This window comes from Channa argus, chromosome 21 (assembly GCF_033026475.1).
Source record: "Channa argus isolate prfri chromosome 21, Channa argus male v1.0, whole genome shotgun sequence".
Classification (NCBI taxonomy): Eukaryota; Metazoa; Chordata; class Actinopteri; order Anabantiformes; family Channidae; genus Channa; species Channa argus.
In genome coordinates, this window is record NC_090217.1 from 1,984,261 (window position 1) to 2,006,405 (window position 22,145).

Here is a 22,145-nt window from a genome sequence, read left to right on the forward strand (position 1 = left end):
CCTGATTTAAAGGAGGACCGCGGCCTTCCTGCACACTCAGCGGGGATTGGACGCGTCTGTCACATGACCAGAGAACAGGAAGAGGGGGAATCGGCCGGAGAAAGAACGGTGAGGAAATAAACAAGATAAATACGATACATTTTATACGAAAATATCATAATAATACTTTATCCAGCGGTAATGGTTTATAGCTTGACACGTCAGCTGGCGAACCCGGTATTTTCAGTCAAATTGAACGGTTAGCTTGTTAGCACGGCGGGGGTTTAAATGCTCGAGTTTGTGTGACAGCGTCCATGTCCGCCGAAAGTGATAGAAAGCGAAAATATATCAGGTAACGTTGCTCGCATTAAATACGTTTTTAACGTCAAACTCAAAGAGAGCCGCTAAATTCGTCACTAACTCCGCTGTGTGTGTGTGTGTGTATGTTGTGCACCTAATGCTAACTGGTTTGAGTTGCTATTTGGTTGGATGTTCTATTCAAGCCACGGTCGTGGATTTGTAGAAATTTCTCCGTGACGATGTGGATTTTCTTAAGATTATAAATCCATACGAGCACTTTTAGTTAAATGAAACTACCTCCAATAACCACAATATCTACCACATCACCGTGAATTGGACCCAGGCAGGGTTTTGTTGTTTCAGGCCTCACACGGGAATTTCCCACCGACAATCAGCGACGTTGTGACGTACAGAATGACAGACGGGCCTCGAAGTATAAACATTATCTTCACCGTTTCATCTGTATCGCGACCTTTGAACTAGAAGTATTAATTATACAAGAAAGCAGCATTTCAATCGGCCGCTGCCAGGACGTGGTAGAGGTACAAAGACTTGATGCGCAAGTAAAAGGGGGAAGTATTTTCCTAAAAAAGTCCTTCACAAATAGAGGAACTGAAATAAACTACGAAATACCTGCTGTAAAAATGTACTTTATGTCCAAAAGTAGTAGTGAGCAACTGATTTCCTCATTAATTAATTACACTCTGTTAAACTCATGCTGATAATATAAGCGTACAAGTCTAGTACAGGTGTTTTCCAGGTTCCAACCACTTCAAAAACCGGATTTTTGACTAATTTAGCTAAAGGCTCTGCCTCCCATTCCACCTTTGGAAATTCTGGGAACCACAAGTAGGCCTGCATTCTGAGACCGGGGGTCTACTGGGATGATACGGTGCTATGAGTTCTTCTATATATGATGGAGTCTGACCATTCAGAGCTTTATATGTAAGAAGCAGGGTTTTAAATTCTATTCTAGATTTAATGGGAAGCCAATGGAGAGAAGCTAGTGAAAGTGAAAAATTCCAGTCAGCACTGTTGCTGCAGCATTTTGGATTAATTGCAGGCTCTTTAGTTACTGGGGCATCCTGAAAGTAGGGAATTACAGTAGTCCAACCTAGAGGCAACAAATGCATGGACCAGTTTTTTGGCATCACATTGAGACAGGATGCTCCTAACAATGTTCCGTAGGTGGAAGAAGGCTGTTTATAGAGATTTGTTTTATATGTGAGGTAAAGGACAAATCCTGGTCAAAAATAACTCCTTCCCTGTACTGCGGGCCAGTGTTATGGCATCTGGAGTAACTATATGTTTTATTTCTGAGATGTTTTTGTGTGTTTAAAAGTGGAAAATTGTAGGACATCCGGGCCTTTATACCTGTAGGCACGCTTGAAGTTTGGTTAATGTGTTTGTTTGTTTCCTGGTTCGAGAGATGGAAATGGCTGGGTGTCATAGCAATGGAAATGTATGGTGTGTTTTCGTATTATGTTGCCTAAAGGAGACATATTGATCCGAACACAGAGCCTTGTGGAAATGGCTAATCTTTGTGTGCGTGGAGGATTCACCATTAACATGAACAAATTGAAGTATATCGGATAAGATTTAAACCAACCTAGCGCAGTTCCTTTAATCCCAATTTCATGTTCCAGTCTCTGTAATAAAATGTTGTGATCGATGGTATCGAATGCAGCACTAAGATCTAACAGAACAAGTATAGAGACGAGTCCATTATCTGAGGCCATGAGAAGATCGTTGGTGACTTTTACCAGTGCTGTTTCTGTACTATGATGAACTCTAAATCCTGACTGAAAGTCTTCATACAAATGATTCCTGTACAGGTGGTAACATAACTGCTTTACCACTACTTTTTCAATTATTTTAGAAATAAAGGGGAGATTGGATATTGGTGTGCAATTGGCAAAAACACCTGGGTCGAGACAGGGTTTGGAGAATACTAGGCTCAACAGAACTGTGGCTAAAGTGCTGGAAAGAAACCGGGGGTTGTTTTTGTCCTGTTTTCCAGGATAAATGAGATTCTTCTAAATTAGGAGAACAGAACACTTCCTTTCTAACTTCAGTGTTGCCTGTTTTATGTTGGCAGTTTGTGAACTATACCATTGATCTCTCTTCTGGTTTACTGCCTTCTTTTTCAGAGGGGCAACACTGTCAAGTATTTCATGTAACGAGGCTGCAGAATTCTCAACCAGATAATCAGCATGTACGGAAGTAAAGCCAGGTGCCTACTCTGTATTGTAGTGACACACGGTGAAGCAATTGATCAAAGAATAATTTTCCTAAATTTGTAGTGATTAATTAAATCTAAGTACACAGATCAGTGTTAGTACAGAGTCTTGGTGTGGAACAGAAGCAGGTGCAGGTGGAGCAGAATTTCACACTTTTTGTTCTGACCACAATGATTCATCGGTGTTTGTTAGATTTCAGAGCTACAGAAACATAACGGGAGAAGAAATGATGACTAAGTCACTCTGAATTGTAGTCGAGTAACAGTAATATGAGTGGAGATACTCAAATCCCCAACTATGTTACTGAATTATTATATGAATAAGTGAAACTAGAGGAAGAACATCCCGTTTTAGCAGGAGCTAAGCTGAGGTCCTGACGTGATTTGTGTTGTGACAGCCGTCAGTCCATCAGTTCCTGCTTTTTGAAGCCACTGCTGGCGTGTTGATCTTTGTTGTGTGTTTTCAGGATCAGTTGCAGCTGTCAGGATGCAGAGCACCGCCAACTACCTGTGGCTCATCTCGGACCTGCTGGGTCAGGGAGCGACAGCCAACGTTTACCGTGGACGACACAAGGTACAGACTGAACTATGCCATTTAGAGACAGATTTCACAGTAGCACTCAGATCCCAGGTTTCTGTGCTCGATCTGATCCGTTGGAGGCGATTGATCACGTTTGTAAGCGATCCAGCAATCGGCGTCTGTCATTTGGTTATTTGAGCAATGCTTCCACCACAGCCGTTCTATTTTTCAGCACAAGTCAGTGGTATTGTGAGACGCCTTTAAACGCATTCGCAGCGTGTATCTGTCCTATGGTGGACGTGAGAGATCCACATGTGCTGCATCTGGGTTCATTAGAGCACACGAAACTAAACGTGAGACATGAGTTTAGTTTTTGTTTTTTCAGGATGAAGATGTTTTTCAGGGTTAAATAAAGACTAAATTAAGAGATAAAACATCATAGTTTGGGTGTAGAAGATTTCAAACCTTTAGGCTCTGAACTGTTTGAAAGGGAATTTCCCAAAAAATCTTTAAAGTGAGGGGAGATGTCTGAACCTGTTGTTCTTGTTTGGATTTGGGATCAGATGACTCGTTCGTGTCGACGCCTCGGCTCTTCTGTTGACTGAACTCAGCAAAGGGGGTTTTTACATGGGTGGGGTTTATCCGTACCTACAAGCACGATTACTGTATCGTCCTTCCAAAGAGATTTGCACTATACGACAATGTCAGAGAAACAAAGATCTTTTATACATTTCCTATGAAGTGCAAATTTCTTATCTTGTCGTAGTTCAGATTTGCTCTAATATGAAATTAAATCATTGAGCCCTAGTTCCGAAAATACTCTCAGCTGCACGTCTCTTAACAGCACAGATATTTCTTTTTTTATAACCTATCAGCAATGTTGTCTACTGCAAAGCTCTCAAAGGTTTTACTTAAATTCACGTGTCCTACTCGTAAAGCTGAAGATTCCACCACAGACTCAGCTACATGCTGCATCTTCTCCTTCACGCATGATTTTGACTTTCTGTCGCACACAGATGTTGAAGTTTCTCTTAATGTGTCTTTACTTTCAGAGTCCAACTTGGGTTGTGTAACAAGAACTTCTACATTTCAGACTTGACATTTTACAGCAGTGTTTTTCTCTTTTTCAGCATCAAGATGAAAACACTGACAGTTTCTCACTTTTTTGGGGGGTGGGGGGTAAAATCACAAAAAAAAAAAAAAAAATCAAAGTGGTGATGTCCAGGACAAATATGTCTACTGTTGTTTATATTTAGTTGTTTCTAGAAAATAATGAGGAAAAATTAGGACCCAGACAACATTTCCTCTGAGAAACCTTGTTTTGGTGGAGACACACAGAGTTGTAAAAAGAACTGTATTGTTAATATATGTAGAACTAAATGTGTGTTCTTGCAGAAAACGGGGGATCTTTACGCTGTCAAAGTCTTCAACAACCTGAGTTTTCTGAGGCCACTCGACGTCCAGATGAGAGAGTTTGAGGTCCTGAAGAAACTAAACCACAAGAACATCGTCAAACTCTTCGCTGTGGAGGAAGAGGTCAGTAACTGATCCAAGTTTACTGACCTTGCACCTTCCTACACCTGGCTGATGTGGAACATTTAGCCATCAGTCAAGTCACTAACACTTGAAAATATTCTTGATTGATTGATTTAGGATGTGAAAAGGTGGAGATTATCAGTGTTGTAATGGTGAAGTTAAGTTTTAGCAGGCTATGCAAATCTTTCTAACCTCCTCTTCCTCGTCTCAGTCCAATACTCGTCATAAGGTCCTGGTGATGGAGTATTGTCCCTGTGGAAGTCTCTACACAGTTTTAGAGGAGTCGTCCAATGCTTACGGACTCCCAGAAGATGAGTTCCTGATTGTTCTTCATGATGTGGGTGAGGGACCGTTTGTAGACCTGGCGTCTTTTTATGTTTACAGAGCATTTTGGAAAAACAAGCATCAGTTTAAATCTTGATTTTAATTTCTACTCTCTACAACTTTGTTATATTAAAGCTCAGACTTACTAATCCATCAAAAAACCATTAATCTGCACTGAATCTTTTAGGTGGTAAATGTTGGATGACGACACACTGTTTGTGTTTGGAGAATCCCCTCAAAAAACTAATAGATCATAAATGCTGACTACAGTTTTTACACATTTATTTATTTTTTATCTGTCAGGTTGCATATTTTGTTTTCTGTTATAAACCTTTCACTTTATTACCTGTAGAAAAATGCAGACTTTTTTTTACTGTAAATTTATAATTTCGCTCCATTTTCTTTTTTTTTAACTTTGCTCACATTTTACAACTTGTGTATTGAAAATAACAAACTAGTCACACTTTACATCCATGTACACGGATGTACTGATCGATTGTACAATATTAATACAAAAGGTAATTTTCAGGTATTGCCATCGTTTAAAAAAACCTTGATGTAGATAAGAACAGGACAATTTTAAATACTACAATAACACATATGAAATTAATTGGACCAAATAAAGTTTAAGGCTGTTGGTAGATAAAGAAATGGAACAGACTAAAAGAGTAGTGGGATGTAGTAACTGTTTGGTTTACTTCTAATCACTTCTACCTTTGAGTTTTTAATCACTTAGCACTTTTTGGTTTAAGACGTTAGTAGAAAGAAGAGCAAAAACACTGAACAACAGAGCTGAAAACACAGCAAGGTGAAAGGTTTATAGCTTTTATAAATGTTAAACTTGATGCTTGTAAATTACTGACAGACACTAACAATAGGAAAGTTTAACCTCAAGTTTTTTAGTAAAAAATAAAATCAGCCTTTTTCTGAAAATGTAATTTTAGTTTATTACATATTTGAGTCTTATTGTAGTCAAGACAAAAAAAACAAATGGTAAGAAATGAGAAATATTACATGCGATAAATAACTGACCCCATGTACTGTTAAGCAAATATATTCTAATGTATATTGTGACACTTTTACCGACACTTAATTCTGCGATTGGCCGCTGCACCACCTCCAGTTGCAGGCATGAACCACCTGAGGGAGTACGGCATCGTCCATCGGGACATTAAACCAGGGAACATCATGAGAGTAATCGGAGAGGACGGACGCTCTGTGTACAAGCTGACGGACTTTGGAGCAGCCAGAGAGCTGGATGATGATGAGCAGTTTGTGTCGCTGTATGGCACAGAGGAATACCTGGTGAGGAGAGTCACAAATCTGTCTGTAATTTAGTTTTTCACAGCCACAATTTGTTTTCCACTATTTGAGTACGTTGTAATTGTGGTTGTTAAATTGGCCAAATTAAACTCATGAGTTCTGTTGGTATAGCAGTTATTAGTATAATACGGCTACAACTCACAATTATGTTAATTTCTGTTTTTTAACTTGGCTCACGTTTTACAACTTGTGTATTGAATATCGTCTTAAAGAATGAGCACCAAAACTTTACAGTTACAATAGAAATGATTCAGTGCCCACTGCAAATACTGGTGTATTGTTGCTGTTTGCAGCAAAATCTTAAGATGTTCCTCCAAAGTCAACACAGAACTTCTGACAACTCCAGTTTTAAAATTATTCAACTAGAACCCCATCAGAGCACACGTTGGAAAACTGGGTTTTGTCTGAAGTACATTCGGCGCAACTAATCAATTGCTTCACGAGTTGGAGCACTTGAAATTTTTGAACTGCCGGGGATTCGTTGCGTGTCACGTTTGATTGCATTTTACACCTATGGCTAAGAAGACCTCATGTCCTTTCACAAAGAAGGACAAGGATACGACAAAGATGGGGAAGGTTCTTAAAGACACAGATGGAAACTTAGTTCAAGAAGTTGACAGAAAATAGTCAGCATAAGTTGCTTTTTGTGTTTACTTTGGAGGAACATCATGTAACATTAGATGGATGGAGCTTTTTAGATTGTTAAACTAACAAAAAATGCAAACTTTGCTAAAACATATTTTCATTGGGGTTTAAATCATTTTGATGCTTGGTTAATGAATTGGGGATGCAGCTGAACTTTTTTCATAATCAGTTTAGTAAAATACAAACCTAATCTTGCGATGTTTGAATAAATAACCAATACATTTATTTGGTGGTGGTCTAGCTCAGAAAATGGCTGTAACAAAGCAAATTCATTTCCCTTAAAATGTTTGACTTTCTATGCAGCATCCTGATATGTACGAGCGGGCCGTGCTGAGGAAAGACCACCAGAAGAAATACGGAGCCACGGTGGATCTGTGGAGCATTGGGGTCACGTTTTACCACGCCGCCACGGGCAGCCTTCCCTTCAGACCCTTTGAGGGGCCACGCAGGAACAAAGAAGTCATGTAAGAGCACAGTGTCAACCTTAACTGGATCCTAAGGACAATGAAATCCACCATCTGAGGGGGTGTTTGTTTGCCTTAGGTACAAAATCATCACAGAGAAACCGTCTGGGACGATCTCCGGTCATCAGAAATGTGAGAATGGGAAGATTGAGTGGAGCACAGAGATGCCGGTGTCCTGCAGTCTGTCCAAGTAAGAACTAGTCTGTAATTACACTTCAAAGTCTCGTTTTTCTGCACATTTTATTGTGTTGAAATTTTAATCTAACATTCGAACAAACACAACAGAAAGTGTAAATGCATGCGTAAAGGAGAGAGGTTTGGTTAATAAGAATCGTGAAACGTTTTATTTCGTGAGTTTGATTCAGCGATCTCCTGTTTCAGGGGTCTTCAGAGTCTCCTGACTCCGGTTCTCGCTAACATCCTGGAGGCCGATCAGGAGAAATGTTGGGGCTTCGACCAGTTCTTCGCTGAGACCAACGACATCCTGCACCGAACCGTCGTCTACGTCTTCAGCCTGCAGCAGGCGACGCTGCACCACGTCTACATCCACGAATACAACACGTAAGAAGAAGCTAATTCACATCCTTTATACTTTTCAAATCTGTTTATCCTCAAATTTAATATCACAGTTTTCGGAACACGTCATTATCATGTAAATGGTCTAAATGTTAGTGTCCTAAAAACTCGCATATCCAACACTTAAATAATTTGACTTATCTCAAAAGATTTCATTATAGTGGGAATATTTCTAATATACATAAATAACTTTATTCCTCAGAAGTTGTTTGTTTTACACACGTCAGACTGCTAGGAACCAACATCACAAAGACAGATACTCTAGTAGTAATGTAGTTGTACTACTTCAACTACTAGAAGAAGGATCAAACCAGAGTTTGAATAGTGTCATTGTGTTCCTGCGACCCCCCGTGCATCAGAAAACTGCTGTTCCTTGTTGGTCCACAGGGTGCCTCTGTTTCAGGAGCTGCTGGCCCGCAGGACCAGCATTCCTCAGTACAACCAGGAGCTGCTGTACGAGGGCCGCCGGCTCGTCCTTGAACCCAACCGCCAGGCCAAGAATTTCCCCAAGACCTCCAGAGACAACCCCATCATGCTCGTCAGCCGCGAGTCCGTCGCCACAGTCGGACTCATCTTCGAAGACCGTACGTAGTCACGAGACTAGTACATCAGTACTGAAAGGCCTTACGCTTAAGTTGATTTACTACAGGTGTCCACATTATGGCCACTTTGATTTCGAAAAATTTACCCCAATCTCACTTGTCTAACAGCTTTGAGCAGTTTGTAATGTAACCTCAAAGTCACACTAACCTGCAAACTGCATTTTGCAATCAAGTTAGCTTTAATAAAAAAAGTCAAGTGAGTTTTTCCCAGGTGATGAAATGTCATAAAAACATCATGGACTCGTGATTAAAGACAAAAGATGCTTAAGCTCCAGTTAAATCGGCCTTTCAGCAGAGATTTAGAAATACAAATATTAGACCCTGCATCATTATTCTACGAGGGAAAGTGATCCACATTTTAACACAGGTATTTTGTCTTCACAGCCTGTCCTCCTAAAGTTCAGCCCCGCTATGATCTGGACCTGGATGCCAGCTACGCTAAGGTACTGATTTGAAGATGCGTTTGATAATTTAGCTTAATTAATTTTATTGAGGACGTTCAGCTACTTTAAAGAAATGTGTCTTGTTTTTTGTTTCCCCCCCACAACCTTCCTGACCTTACTGCTGCTGTTCAGACATTTGCAGGTGACGTTGGGCATTTATGGAAAACCTCAGAGTCTCTGCTGGTTTATCAGGAGCTGGTGCGAAAAGGAGTTAGAGGATTAATGTAAGTTCACGTGTGTGTGTGTGTGAGAGAGAGTGACACACTCACACACCTACCTACTTACTCCCCTACCTACTCACTCCTCTACCTACCTACTTACTCCTCTACCTACCTACTCACTCCTCTACCTACCTACTTACTCCTCTACCTACCTACTCACTCCTCTACCTACCTACTCACTCCTCTCCCTACCTACTCCTCTACCTACCTACTCACTCCTCTACCTACCTACTTACTCCTCTACCTACCTACTCACTCCTCTACCTAGCTACTTACTCCCCTCCCTACCTACCTACTCCTCTACCTACCTACCTACTCACTCCTCTACCTACCTACCTACCTACTCCTCTACCTACGTACTTACTCCTCTACCTACCTACTCACTCCTCTACCTACCTACTTACTCCTCTCCCTACCTACTCCCCTACCTACCTACTTACTCCTCTACCTACCTACTCACTCCTCTACCTACCTACTTACTCCCCTACCTACCTACTCACTCCTCCACCTACCTACCTACTCACTCCTCTACCTAGCTACTTACTCCCCTCCCTACCTACCTACTCCTCTACCTACCTACCTACTCACTCCTCTACCTACCTACCTACCTACTCCTCTACCTACGTACTTACTCCTCTACCTACCTACTCACTCCTCTACCTACCTACTTACTCCTCTCCCTACCTACTCCCCTACCTACCTACTTACTCCTCTACCTACCTACTCACTCCTCTACCTACCTACTTACTCCTCTCCCTACCTACTCCCCTACCTACCTACTCACTCCTCTACCTACCTACCTACCTACCTACTTACTCCCCTACCTACTCACTCCTCTACCTACCTACCTACCTACTCCTCTACCTACGTACTTACTCCTCTACCTACCTACTCACTCCTCTACCTACCTACTCACTCCTCTACCTACCTACTCACTCCTCCACCTACCTACCTACTCACTCCTCTACCTACCTACTTACTCCCCTACCTACCTACTCCCCTACCTACCTACTTACTCCTCTCCCTACCTACTCCCCTACCTACCTACTTACTCCTCTACCTACCTACTCACTCCTCTACCTACCTACTTACTCCTCTCCCTACCTACTCCCCTACCTACCTACTCACTCCTCTACCTACCTACCTACCTACCTACTTACTCCCCTACCTACTCACTCCTCTACCTACCTACCTACCTACTCCCCTACCTACCTACTCACTCCTCTCCCTACCTACTCCCCTACCTACCTACTTACTCCTCTACCTACCTACTCACTCCTCTACCTACCTACTTACTCCTCTCCCTACCTACTCCCCTACCTACCTACTTACTCACTCCTCTACCTACCTACTTACTCCCCTACCTACCTACTCACTCCTCCACCTACCTACCTACTCACTCCTCTACCTAGCTACTTACTCCCCTCCCTACCTACCTACTCCTCTACCTACCTACCTACTCACTCCTCTACCTACCTACCTACCTACTCCTCTACCTACGTACTTACTCCTCTACCTACCTACTCACTCCTCTACCTACCTACTTACTCCTCTCCCTACCTACTCCCCTACCTACCTACTTACTCCTCTACCTACCTACTCACTCCTCTACCTACCTACTTACTCCTCTCCCTACCTACTCCCCTACCTACCTACTCACTCCTCTACCTACCTACCTACCTACCTACTTACTCCCCTACCTACTCACTCCTCTACCTACCTACCTACCTACTCCTCTACCTACGTACTTACTCCTCTACCTACCTACTCACTCCTCTACCTACCTACTCACTCCTCTACCTACCTACTCACTCCTCCACCTACCTACCTACTCACTCCTCTACCTACCTACTTACTCCCCTACCTACCTACTCCCCTACCTACCTACTCACTCCTCTACCTACCTACTTACTCCCCTACCTACTCACTCCTCTACCTACCTACCTACCTACTCCTCTACCTACCTACTCACTCCTCTACCTACCTACTCACTCCTCCACCTACCTACCTACTCACTCCTCTACCTACCTACTTACTCCTCTCCCTACCTACTCCCCTACCTACCTACTTACTCCTCTACCTACCTACTCACTCCTCTACCTACCTACTTACTCCTCTCCCTACCTACTCCCCTACCTACCTACTTACTCCTCTACCTACCTACTCACTCCTCTACCTACCTACTTACTCCCCTACCTACCTACTCACTCCTCCACCTACCTACCTACTCACTCCTCTACCTAGCTACTTACTCCCCTCCCTACCTACCTACTCCTCTACCTACCTACCTACTCACTCCTCTACCTACCTACCTACCTACTCCTCTACCTACGTACTTACTCCTCTACCTACCTACTCACTCCTCTACCTACCTACTTACTCCTCTCCCTACCTACTCACTCCTCTCCCTACCTACTCCCCTACCTACCTACTCACTCCTCTACCTACCTACCTACCTACCTACTTACTCCCCTACCTACTCACTCCTCTACCTACCTACCTACCTACTCCTCTACCTACGTACTTACTCCTCTACCTACCTACTCACTCCTCTACCTACCTACTCACTCCTCTACCTACCTACTCACTCCTCCACCTACCTACCTACTCACTCCTCTACCTACCTACTTACTCCCCTACCTACCTACTCCCCTACCTACCTACTCACTCCTCTACCTACCTACTTACTCCTCTCCCTACCTACTCCCCTACCTACCTACTCACTCCTCTACCTACCTACCTACTTACTCCCCTACCTACTCACTCCTCTACCTACCTACCTACCTACTCCTCTACCTACCTACTCACTCCTCTACCTACCTACTCACTCCTCCACCTACCTACCTACTCACTCCTCTACCTACCTACTTACTCCTCTCCCTACCTACTCCCCTACCTACCTACTCACTCCTCTACCTACCTACCTACTTACTCCCCTACCTACTCACTCCTCTACCTACCTACCTACCTACTCCTCTACCTACCTACTCACTCCTCTACCTACCTACTCACTCCTCCACCTACCTACCCACCTACCTACCTACTCACTCCTCTACCTACCTACTTACTCCTCTCCCTACCTACTCCCCTACCTACCTACTCACTCCTCTACCTACCTACCTACTTACTCCCCTACCTACTCACTCCTCTACCTACCTACTTACTCCTCTCCCTACCTACTCCCCTACCTACCTACTTACTCCTCTACCTACCTACTCACTCCTCTACCTACCTACTTACTCCTCTCCCTACCTACTCCTCTACCTACCTACTCATTCCTCCACCTACCTACCTACTCACTCCTCTACCTACCTACCTACTTACTCCCCTACCTACTCACTCCTCCACCTACCTACCTACTTACTCCTCTACCTACCTACTTACTCCTCTACCTACCTACTCACTCCTCTACCTACCTACCTACCTACTTACTCCCCTACCTACTCACTCCTCTACCTACCTACCTACCTACTTACTCCTCTACCTACCTACTCACTCCTCCACCTACCTACCTACTCACTCCTCTACCTAGCTACTTACTCCCCTCCCTACCTACCTACTCCTCTACCTACCTACCTACTCACTCCTCTACCTACCTACTCCTCTACCTACGTACTTACTCCTCTACCTACCTACTCACTCCTCTACCTACCTACTTACTCCTCTACCTACCTACTCACTCCTCTACCTACCTACTCACTCCCCTACCTACCTACTCCTCTACCTACGTACTTACTCCTCTACCTACCTACTCACTCCTCTACCTAGCTACCTACTCCTCTCCCTACCTACCTACTCCTGTACCTACCTACTCACTCCTCTACCTACCTACTTACTCCTCTACCTACCTACTCACTCCTCTACCTACCTACCTACTCCTCTACCTACGTACTTACTCCTCTACCTACCTACTCACTCCTCTACCTACCTACTCACTCCTCTACCTACCTACCTACTCCTGTACCTACCTACTCACTCCTCTACCTACCTACTTACTCCTCTACCTACCTACTCACTCCTCTACCTACCTACTTACTCCCCTACCTACCTACTCCTCTACCTACGTACTTACTCCTCTACCTACCTACTCACTCCTCTACCTAGCTACCTACTCCTCTCCCTACCTACCTACTCCTGTACCTACCTACTCACTCCTCTACCTACCTACTTACTCCTCTACCTACCTACTCACTCCTCTACCTACCTACCTACTCCTCTACCTACGTACTTACTCCTCTACCTACCTACTCACTCCTCTACCTAGCTACCTACTCCTCTCCCTACCTACCTACTCCTGTACCTACCTACTCACTCCTCTACCTACCTACCTACTCCTCTACCTACGTACTTACTCCTCTACCTACCTACTCACTCCTCTACCTACCTACTCACTCCTCTACCTACCTACTCACTCCTCCACCTACCTACCTACTCACTCCTCTACCTACCTACTTACTCCTCTACCTACCTACTCACTCCTCCACCTACGTACTTACTCCTCTACCTACCTACTCATTCCTCCACCTACCTACCTACTCACTCCTCTACCTACCTACCTACTTACTCCCCTACCTACTCACTCCTCCACCTACCTACCTACTTACTCCTCTACCTACCTACTCACTCCTCCACCTACGTACTTACTCCCCTACCTACCTACTCCTCTACCTACCTACTTACTCCCCTACCTACCTACTCCTGTACCTACCTACTCACTCCTCTACCTACCTACTTACTCCTCTACCTACCTACTCACTCCTCCACCTACGTACTTACTCCCCTACCTACCTACTCCTCTACCTACGTACTTACTCCTCTACCTACCTACTCACTCCTCTACCTAGCTACCTACTCCTCTACCTACCTACTCACTCCCCTACCTACCTACTCCTGTACCTACCTACTTACTCCTCTACCTACTTACTCCTCTACCTACGTACTTACTCCTCTCCCTACCTACTCACTCCTCTACCTACCTACTTACTCCCCTACCTACCTACTCCTCTACCTACGTACTTACTCCTCTCCCTACCTACTCACTCCTCTACCTACCTACTTACTCCTCTCCCTACCTACTCCCCTACCTACCTACTTACTCCTCTACCTAGCTACTTACTCCTCTACCTACCTACCTACTCACTCCTCTACCTACTTACTCCTCTCCCTACCTACTCCCCTACCTACCTACTTACTCCTCTACCTAGCTACTTACTCCTCTACCTACCTACCTACTCACTCCTCTACCTACTTACTCCTCTACCTACCTACTCACTCCTCTACCTAGCTACTCCTTTACCTACTCACTCCTCTACCTACCTACCTACTCACTCCTCTACCTAGCTACTCACTCCCCTCCCTACCTACGTACTCACTCCTCTACCTACTCACTCCCCTCCCTACCTACGTACTCACTCCTCTACCTACCCACTCACTCCTCTACCTACTCACTCCCCTCCCTACCTACGTACTCACTCCTCTACCTACTCACTCCCCTCCCTACCTACGTACTCACTCCTCTACCTACTCACTCACTCCTCTACCTACCTACCTACCTGTCTCTCAGCGCGAGTGTGTGATCACAGGGTTTGTAACAAATGAAGAGAGAATTCAGAAAAGCTGTAACTGAAACTTACTTTGAAGCATCTGTTCTGACTTCGTTGCAGAAGGCGACAGGTGTGAGAGCCACGTTCCTAAGGGGACATTAGGCACATTAGTGATCAGTTGTTAAGGTGTTTTAAGGTGGTAGTAGTTCATCTGGCATCAGCTTTAAGATTACTGAGGTCAATACATAATGGTTGCTAAGGTTTTTAAGGTGGTAGTAGTAGTAGTAGTAGTAGTTCTTAGTTTACACGTGGCTAAATTCCTGTTTTCTACCATCGTTCCAATATACAGTTGAGTGAAAAAAAATTGCGTCTCCTTATGTCGTCATGGCAGTAAAACAGATTTAGATCCAGTAGCAAATGCTTGAGGAGTGTGTAAGAGGAAAATTGCTAAAGTTTTCATCACTCCTGTCATGAAGAACGAGCTAGAATTACACCTAAAATACAAACGCTGCTCAGAGGGTGGAGGAGCTTAGACTGGCAAAAGGAGGACAACATTTCTTAAAGGGGAATCAAACTTTGCATTGTAACCCTCTGAAGCACTCTGACTTCCTGTTACGTCTGACGATGAAAGAACATTTGGACCAGCTGAACGTGCATTATTACGTAAATGAAATTAAAATTGTCTTTTCAAAGGGGATGCAAAGTTTTGAACTTAACTGGCCAGTTTTTCAGGATGAAAACGCGTGACCCTGCTTGGGAATGTGTCTTTATCAAAAATGCTTTAATTAAATGTTTAACCTGTGAATCAACTTAATACACAATATTATCAACCACTGTTGGTCCCTTTTAGTTCTGCGTATACACAGTATATACCGTTGCTGCTTGTGTGCTGATAATAAAAATAGGATCTGATTATTACTTTGTAACCAGTGAGCTGATGAAGGAGGACTACAGTGAGATTCAACACAAGAAGTCAGAGGTCTTCCATCTTTGTAACTACTGCAAACAGATACTGGAGAAAACCGAGCAGATGTGAGTGACACACTAACCTTTGCACTATGGAAAAACACAGTAACTGAAGTAGGCTCATCGTGGTCATCTCCTCTGATGCTGAGCAGGTTCGAGATGTTGATGCAGGCCAACATGTCAGCGGAGTATGATGAGATCTCAGACATGCACAAGAAAGTTCTCAGGGTGAGTCCTCACATCGCTGCACACGGATATTGGTTTATGGGCCTATGCATCACAGGATGAAGGGAATTTCACAGGTTACTGCAACAGTTATACTAGTTCCTAAAATGTGAGTTTTAAGATGGCTTTAGTTTCTAAAGTATTAGTATGTGGTAAAATATGTTTCAGGTAGTTCTTAAGGCAGCAAACACCGATCATCCACAACATTACACCACCTGCTGGTTTCTACAAAATATTCTGAACTAATAAATGCTGTAATAGTTTAACCATCTGTCAGCACGAAGTGGTTAAAATCAGCTCCACCTTCATCGGCAGTTTCATAACTACTGCACACAACTGGCATTTGAAGTGGACAATTGCTTCAGTTTTAGTTGAGGACTGAGTTTGTGCACAGCATCACATGTTGCTGGGTAGCTGCAGACTGCACGTGCTGACCCTGCTCCTCCACTGGTATTAATGTTGTGGCTAATTGGTGGTTGCTAAGGATTTACAACAGTGTAAGAAAAGAAAACTTCACAGCTGTTTCAGTTGCGGTTAAGCCGCACACATGTGACATAACTAAATATTTAGTGCTGTACCACTTTTACAGCGTGCGTGGTTTAGGTACATGGTTATTTACTTACCTTGCACGACTCATGTCATGTAGATCTCCAGCACTTTGGAGGCCATTGAACAAACAACACAAGACATCAAGAGTAAGTTTCTCCAGGGAGCCTTGATGACCGACAGCTGGACACAACAAGTGGGGACGCACCCTGAGGACAGGAAGTAAGTAGTTCGGGTACAGTAAACCTGCCGTTCTTCTGTTTCATAAATCCGTGTGTGATGACGGAGCCTCTCTCTGCAGTGTGGAGAAAATCAAAGTGCTGCTGGAGGCCATCACAGCCATCTACCAACAGTTCAAGAAGGACAAAGCGGAGAGACGTGAGTTGGACAAACATAGAACGCCACCCTAGTCATTTAAAAACTTGTTTCACGCCGTTTGTAATTCTGTGTTCAGGTCTGCCGTACAACGAGGAACAGATCCATAAATTTGATAAGTACGTTCTAAACTACCACAAGTTCTACGCTGTCTTCCTGAGCTTTTATTTTGAAGTCCTGACCTGTGTGTGTCGTTTCTCTGACAGACAGAAGTTGGTCCTTCATGCCAGCAAAGCCCGATCTCTGTTTACAGAGGAGTGTGCCATGAAATATCGTCTCTTCATCTCCAAGAGCGAGGAGTGGATGAGGTAAAATGCTGATCCAGCTTGGCTGCTGTGGAGAACAGGAAGTGTTGCTCAGTGACAGCATCAACAGCACCGTGTTTGTGTTTTCAGGATAGCTCACCACGTGAGGAAGCAGATGGTCCCGCTGTCCGGTCAGCTGATTAACATCGAGAAGGAAGTGACCATGCTGATGGAGAGAGCCATCAAGGTAAACCGCACACACCTTTCAGAGTCAGGTATCACATGACCAGAGACTGAATCTACATTAAATGCGAGCTGTGTTTCACTGGCTGATGGTAAAACCTTCCACTGCATGGAGAATATATAATACACAACCCTGTTCTGTATGTTACATATTAACTATCGCAGTGACATAAAAAAGGGAAAATAAGTGAAATTAAAATCATACGTGGCAGAATTTAACAAAGGAGCTAAAGAAATCTCAACCTTCTAACCACTTGTGTGGATTCAGGTGGGGCCTGGGAAAGGGAACAGGTCCAGTACTGCCTGAGAACTTGGTATTAACCAGCTGTTTTGGTCTCTGATTTGCAGCTGCAGGAACAGCTGCCTCAGAAAGTTCTGCCTCTGGTATCAAGTGGGATGAAGCCTCAGGCCTACCTGAGTCAGAACACGCTGGTGGAGATGACGCTCGGGTGAGTGATTTACTCTTCACTGCGTCGCATCCGTCTCTCGGGGCCAGTAAGAGTCTGAAGGAACTTGTATTTATAACTCCGTGTTTTTCAGGATGAAGAAGCTGAAGGAGGAGATGGAGGGAGTGGTCAAGGAGCTGGCAGAGAACAACCACTTCTTAGAGAGGTCAGAACTTTCACGTAGATACAAGTTTCATCCCCATTGTCAGTTTTTTTAGGAACAGCAAGATAAAACCGATTCCCAAGTCCACACCCAGGGTGGGACTATGATTTATCCTCAGTGATTTAAACACAGCTGATAAAACTAAACTGACTAAATTTCACACTGCTGTACCTAATAAACTGACAAGATGGTTAGTTCCATTGGAAGAGATCACTCTCTTTGTCAATCAGAGTCAGTCTATATCCAGCTTTTGCATAAATTAGAGTTTTTAAAAGGAAAAGTTGACATGAATTTGCGCCCTAATATTTATTGTTTTACTCGAGCTGCAAATTTGGCGACTGTTCCGAGACGGAATCAAACGTTGGGTTAATGAATGGATGACTAACGTCTGCCTGTCCCTCTTGTTCAGATTTGGCACTTTGACTCTGGATGGAGGCTTGAGAGGCTGAACTGAGACTTGCTGCATCGTTTGTACATATTCTGTGTCTTTCTTGTAAATAATATAACTGTAAGGTGAAGACTTGTTTTGTATGAACGGGCCTTTTCTCTGCTACTGTGAGTATCATCAGTTTCTCCACACTGCATCAAACGCTTCAGTACTTGTACCTGGTCCATGAAGAAATTCCCTTTAATTAAAGTCCACTTTACCTTGGAATAGAATTGGTGTTTAGTAGCCACAAAACCTGAAATTTGTACTAAGCTTAAAGCGATTTAGGTTTATGTTCAGGCTCAACTGGGTTCAGCTACAAATTTACTCTAGTTAAAGTGAAAGTTGATTTTACCGTTTGCTTAATTTTAGATTAGTTAGATGTCAGGGAAGTTGTAATCGTTTAATGACACATCTGTGTTTGAATCATGTCAACTGGACTTTTTTTTCTGCTAAGCGACATTTCGCTACTTATGCGAGCAGCTTCTTCAGTCTGAATAAAGCGGTCAGGGAACCTAGTTGTAGCTTTTGTTCCACCCTGGTTAAGATGGGAACGGGTTTCCCCAACCACTTCATCCAGACTGAAGAAGCTGCTCTAATAAGTAGCTAAGTGTTTCAAACCAAGAACGAAGACGTTCCATTAATTTATCACTACGTGCAAATAAATTTAATACCTGAATAGTAAGTGAAATGTCATATTGGAGCTGAAAATATTTGAGCTTGTACATAAAATCTGTTAATTTTTTTTTCCCCAAATATCGAAAGGTTAATATCGTCTAAAAGATGTCTTAATTTGGTGCCAAAGGGCTTTTTAGGAGGTTTAGTTTTGCAAATAAAAGATCATATTAAATTCACTTAATTTAACTTTACATTCCTTTTAAAAGGAAAAATATCTAATGTATTAAAGGTTTTTATTTTTAGGGGGTTTAAAATAGCATTATACTCCTTTTAAGAAACAAATATCTAATACAATATTAAACCTTGGGAGTTAAAATCCCATAAAAGGTCCCTTGTAAGATTTAATCTTAAGGTACTTTTTATGTTGTTTAGTCGTTAGGACGCACTTAAATTGTGCAGCTGATCCTTTACAAATCCATTCAAATAACACAAACCATTAGCCATCTAAAGTCATGTATTTTGATATTATCAGTGGTTGGTGGAATTTGAACATATTTAAGGATTAGGTTGAATAATTCTTATATTTGTGGTTTACTGTGCTTCAGGCCACTTAAAATGGTTTTCTCTGTTATATTTTCTCTGGACAGTCGCAGAAATACCTCTGCCCGTTCGTCATTAATGAATAAACGAGTCTGTTGGTCCTTTGTCATGTTCACATAACATCTTTGAATGATGATGTGTTTCTGAAAAGCAATCAGCATTCAAAATGCCCAGGAACTGAAAAACCAAACTGTAAATAAACCAATATCAAAGCTGAAGCAGCCTGAGTGTGTTGTCTCATTTCTGACATTTCTCTAGCGTGATTAGAAAAGTGTCTGACCTTGTTGTAGTAGTTGAGGATCCACGTCATGATTCTGCCCCACAGGAACAATCGTTAGCCTGATCTGAAATTTCAGAACATTTTGACAGGTTACAGCCTGAAGACAAGACAAACTAACATCCAGGTTGTCGACGCAGCAGGAATATTGCAGGAGGATCTGCTTAAAGTCTGCGGCGGATACGGTTCTTTTCTCTCTAAACATCCACACTACACCTGAAGTAATGGTCACATTAACAAGGAGTCGACGGGAGTTTTGTCCGTGCTCACTGTGTCTTGAAGAGTTGGGTAAATTAAGAAGCGTAGGTAGAAATGTACAGAAGACGTCATCGATGACATCACAAAACTGCCTTTGAAGTTAAGCCTGGTTGGTTGTCAGGGAAACTTTTTTTTTTTTTTTGGGACTACAAAGTTGAGTGTGTAGCTGACATGGTTTCTTATTGAGAAACGTTTTCTGTGTAATGACATTATCTGCTCAGTTGGAACGAGGAACTCGCTAAATGTTCAGTGTTACAACATACAACCATCTCTGGAGTGGATCATTTTCTGGACACGTGTAAGTCAGGTAAAGATAATGGATGAAAATGTTTGACATGGCAAAAAATCAAGAATCAAGAGACTGAATTGCAATTATGAGCCAAATCAAAAGGAACTAGACGACTAAAATTCTAATTGTTCAACGTTTTGGTGACAGGACGTAGTAAATCAAAATTCCATAATTGTATGGATTAAAAAATTTGCTACATCAATATTGGGAGACTAAAATGTGTGTATTTATGAAAATGTTGAATAATTTTATTGATCTGACTTACTATCAGTATTTTAACTTAGAGTTAATCACACCACATTCTTTTGACTTGGACCAGAAAGTAGCACCTATGTTTGCATTTCCTGCCAGAAATTTGCTTCCATATAGGATAAAAATTAAAATGACCAATTACCTTGATTGTGGTTTTTTGGAGAGTAGTTGTTGGTCTTCAGAGTTCGTCCACTGTGATCCAGATAAAATTTGGTGCAGAGATTTCTGTGAAAATAGAAAATACAGTTTGTTTATATGAAGGTCTAATTGCAGCAGACCTACAAATATATGTTCTGTGATCACTTATGTTTTGTTAACATTGACATCTGAATTTTTGGTTGTCTTTACTTGTGCCGTCATACACTCTTGCCTGTATTGGTGGATAATGAAATGTATTACAGAAAGCTTGCTGTCATGGATGAGTCGTTCACGGAAAACAGGTTATTCCCAAAATATTTCAGCTGGTTAAATTAAAAAAATAAATCACAAAATCATAATTACTTGAGTTACTAAGTGAAAATATTTAGGGACTAGTTCAATAAATACTAAGATACAGATTCCAGGTGGTGAAAGTCAAGTTTGAATTGACATAACAGACTTATTCTTTATCTTAGTTTTACAATAATGTATTATAACTCAACTAATATTTATTATTTAGTCTTTACATTTATTTGACTCAGGCCTCAAACCCGCTGAGCTACATCCCCTCAAAAAGTTATTCAGTTATGACAAATGAAAATAATTTTATATAACTTCATTAATAAATAAATTGTTTGACTTAATGTTTCAAATATCTGAAATTTAAAATTTTGACGTGATTTTATTCTTTTTGAAATAAGCGTTTTTTTTTTTTCCCCCCCCTGGTATCAGACATGCTTGGTTTGTTTTCATGTATCAATTGAACTTCCTTACTTTTGGGGTTTTTTTTGTTTTGTTTATATATTACATACATATTACATCTTCACTACTAACATGAATTACAAAGGACTTTTTAAAACCTGAAAAATCTTATTACCTGACTCAGGTGAGGTCACTGATGGAGCTTCATCACAGAACCAGAGCCACTTTGTGAAGAATCTTTCGTAATCGGCGTCCGTCCTCCTCTCAGCCTCTCTCCTCCTCCCATCAGCACCACTCTCGGTTGCCAATAGCGACCGGCCTGTTTCTGCCTTCCCCTTGGAGCTGTGGTTTCCACGGCAATGTGCTGCGACAGCAACTCCTGTCAGCATCGGACCAATAAGTGTGGTAGGACAGCAGCGTTTCCCTTTTATAGAGCAGACATGTCGTGGATGGTGGAGGTGCAGTGAAGGCTGATGGGTAAAATAACACATTTATCATCAGCTAACAAGCTAAAAAGTCCTCACACGAAGAGAATTAAACAAATCAGGATGGTGGTAAAATCAATGCTAAACAGAAATTCACAAATATTCACACTGAGCTTGGAGTTGAGGTGAAAACCTACAAAGACACTAAATTAATCGACATATCAAAAAGAGTTGC

The 22,145-nt window shown here is 42.4% G+C and overlaps 2 protein-coding genes across 2 annotated transcripts in view; one reads left to right on the plus strand and one right to left on the minus strand.

Moving 5' to 3' along the window:
• On the plus strand, positions 1-19,787 carry tbk1 (TANK-binding kinase 1). The gene is made up of 21 exons (XM_067490839.1): positions 1-108; positions 2,986-3,092; positions 4,434-4,574; positions 4,786-4,915; positions 6,022-6,203; positions 7,170-7,330; positions 7,410-7,520; positions 7,712-7,891; positions 8,294-8,490; positions 8,893-8,951; positions 9,084-9,175; positions 15,646-15,747; positions 15,834-15,909; positions 16,553-16,674; positions 16,754-16,830; positions 16,907-16,946; positions 17,034-17,135; positions 17,223-17,319; positions 17,664-17,764; positions 17,856-17,927; positions 18,334-19,787. Exons 2-21 carry the CDS (start codon positions 3,006-3,008, stop codon positions 18,371-18,373), a joined length of 2,169 nt encoding a protein of 722 aa, XP_067346940.1. The 5' UTR covers positions 1-108; positions 2,986-3,005; the 3' UTR covers positions 18,374-19,787.
• crebl2 (cAMP responsive element binding protein-like 2) overlaps positions 17,090-22,145 on the minus strand; it is a 15,341-nt gene continuing 10,285 nt past the window's right edge. The window contains exons 4-9 of the transcript XR_010912028.1: positions 21,661-21,955; positions 20,788-20,870; positions 19,850-19,913; positions 17,730-17,865; positions 17,233-17,298; positions 17,090-17,160 (exon numbers count right to left, since the gene is read on the minus strand). The gene's annotated coding sequence lies outside the window, so the exon portion shown is untranslated. The remainder of the gene's footprint in view (positions 17,161-17,232; positions 17,299-17,729; positions 17,866-19,849; positions 19,914-20,787; positions 20,871-21,660; positions 21,956-22,145) is intronic.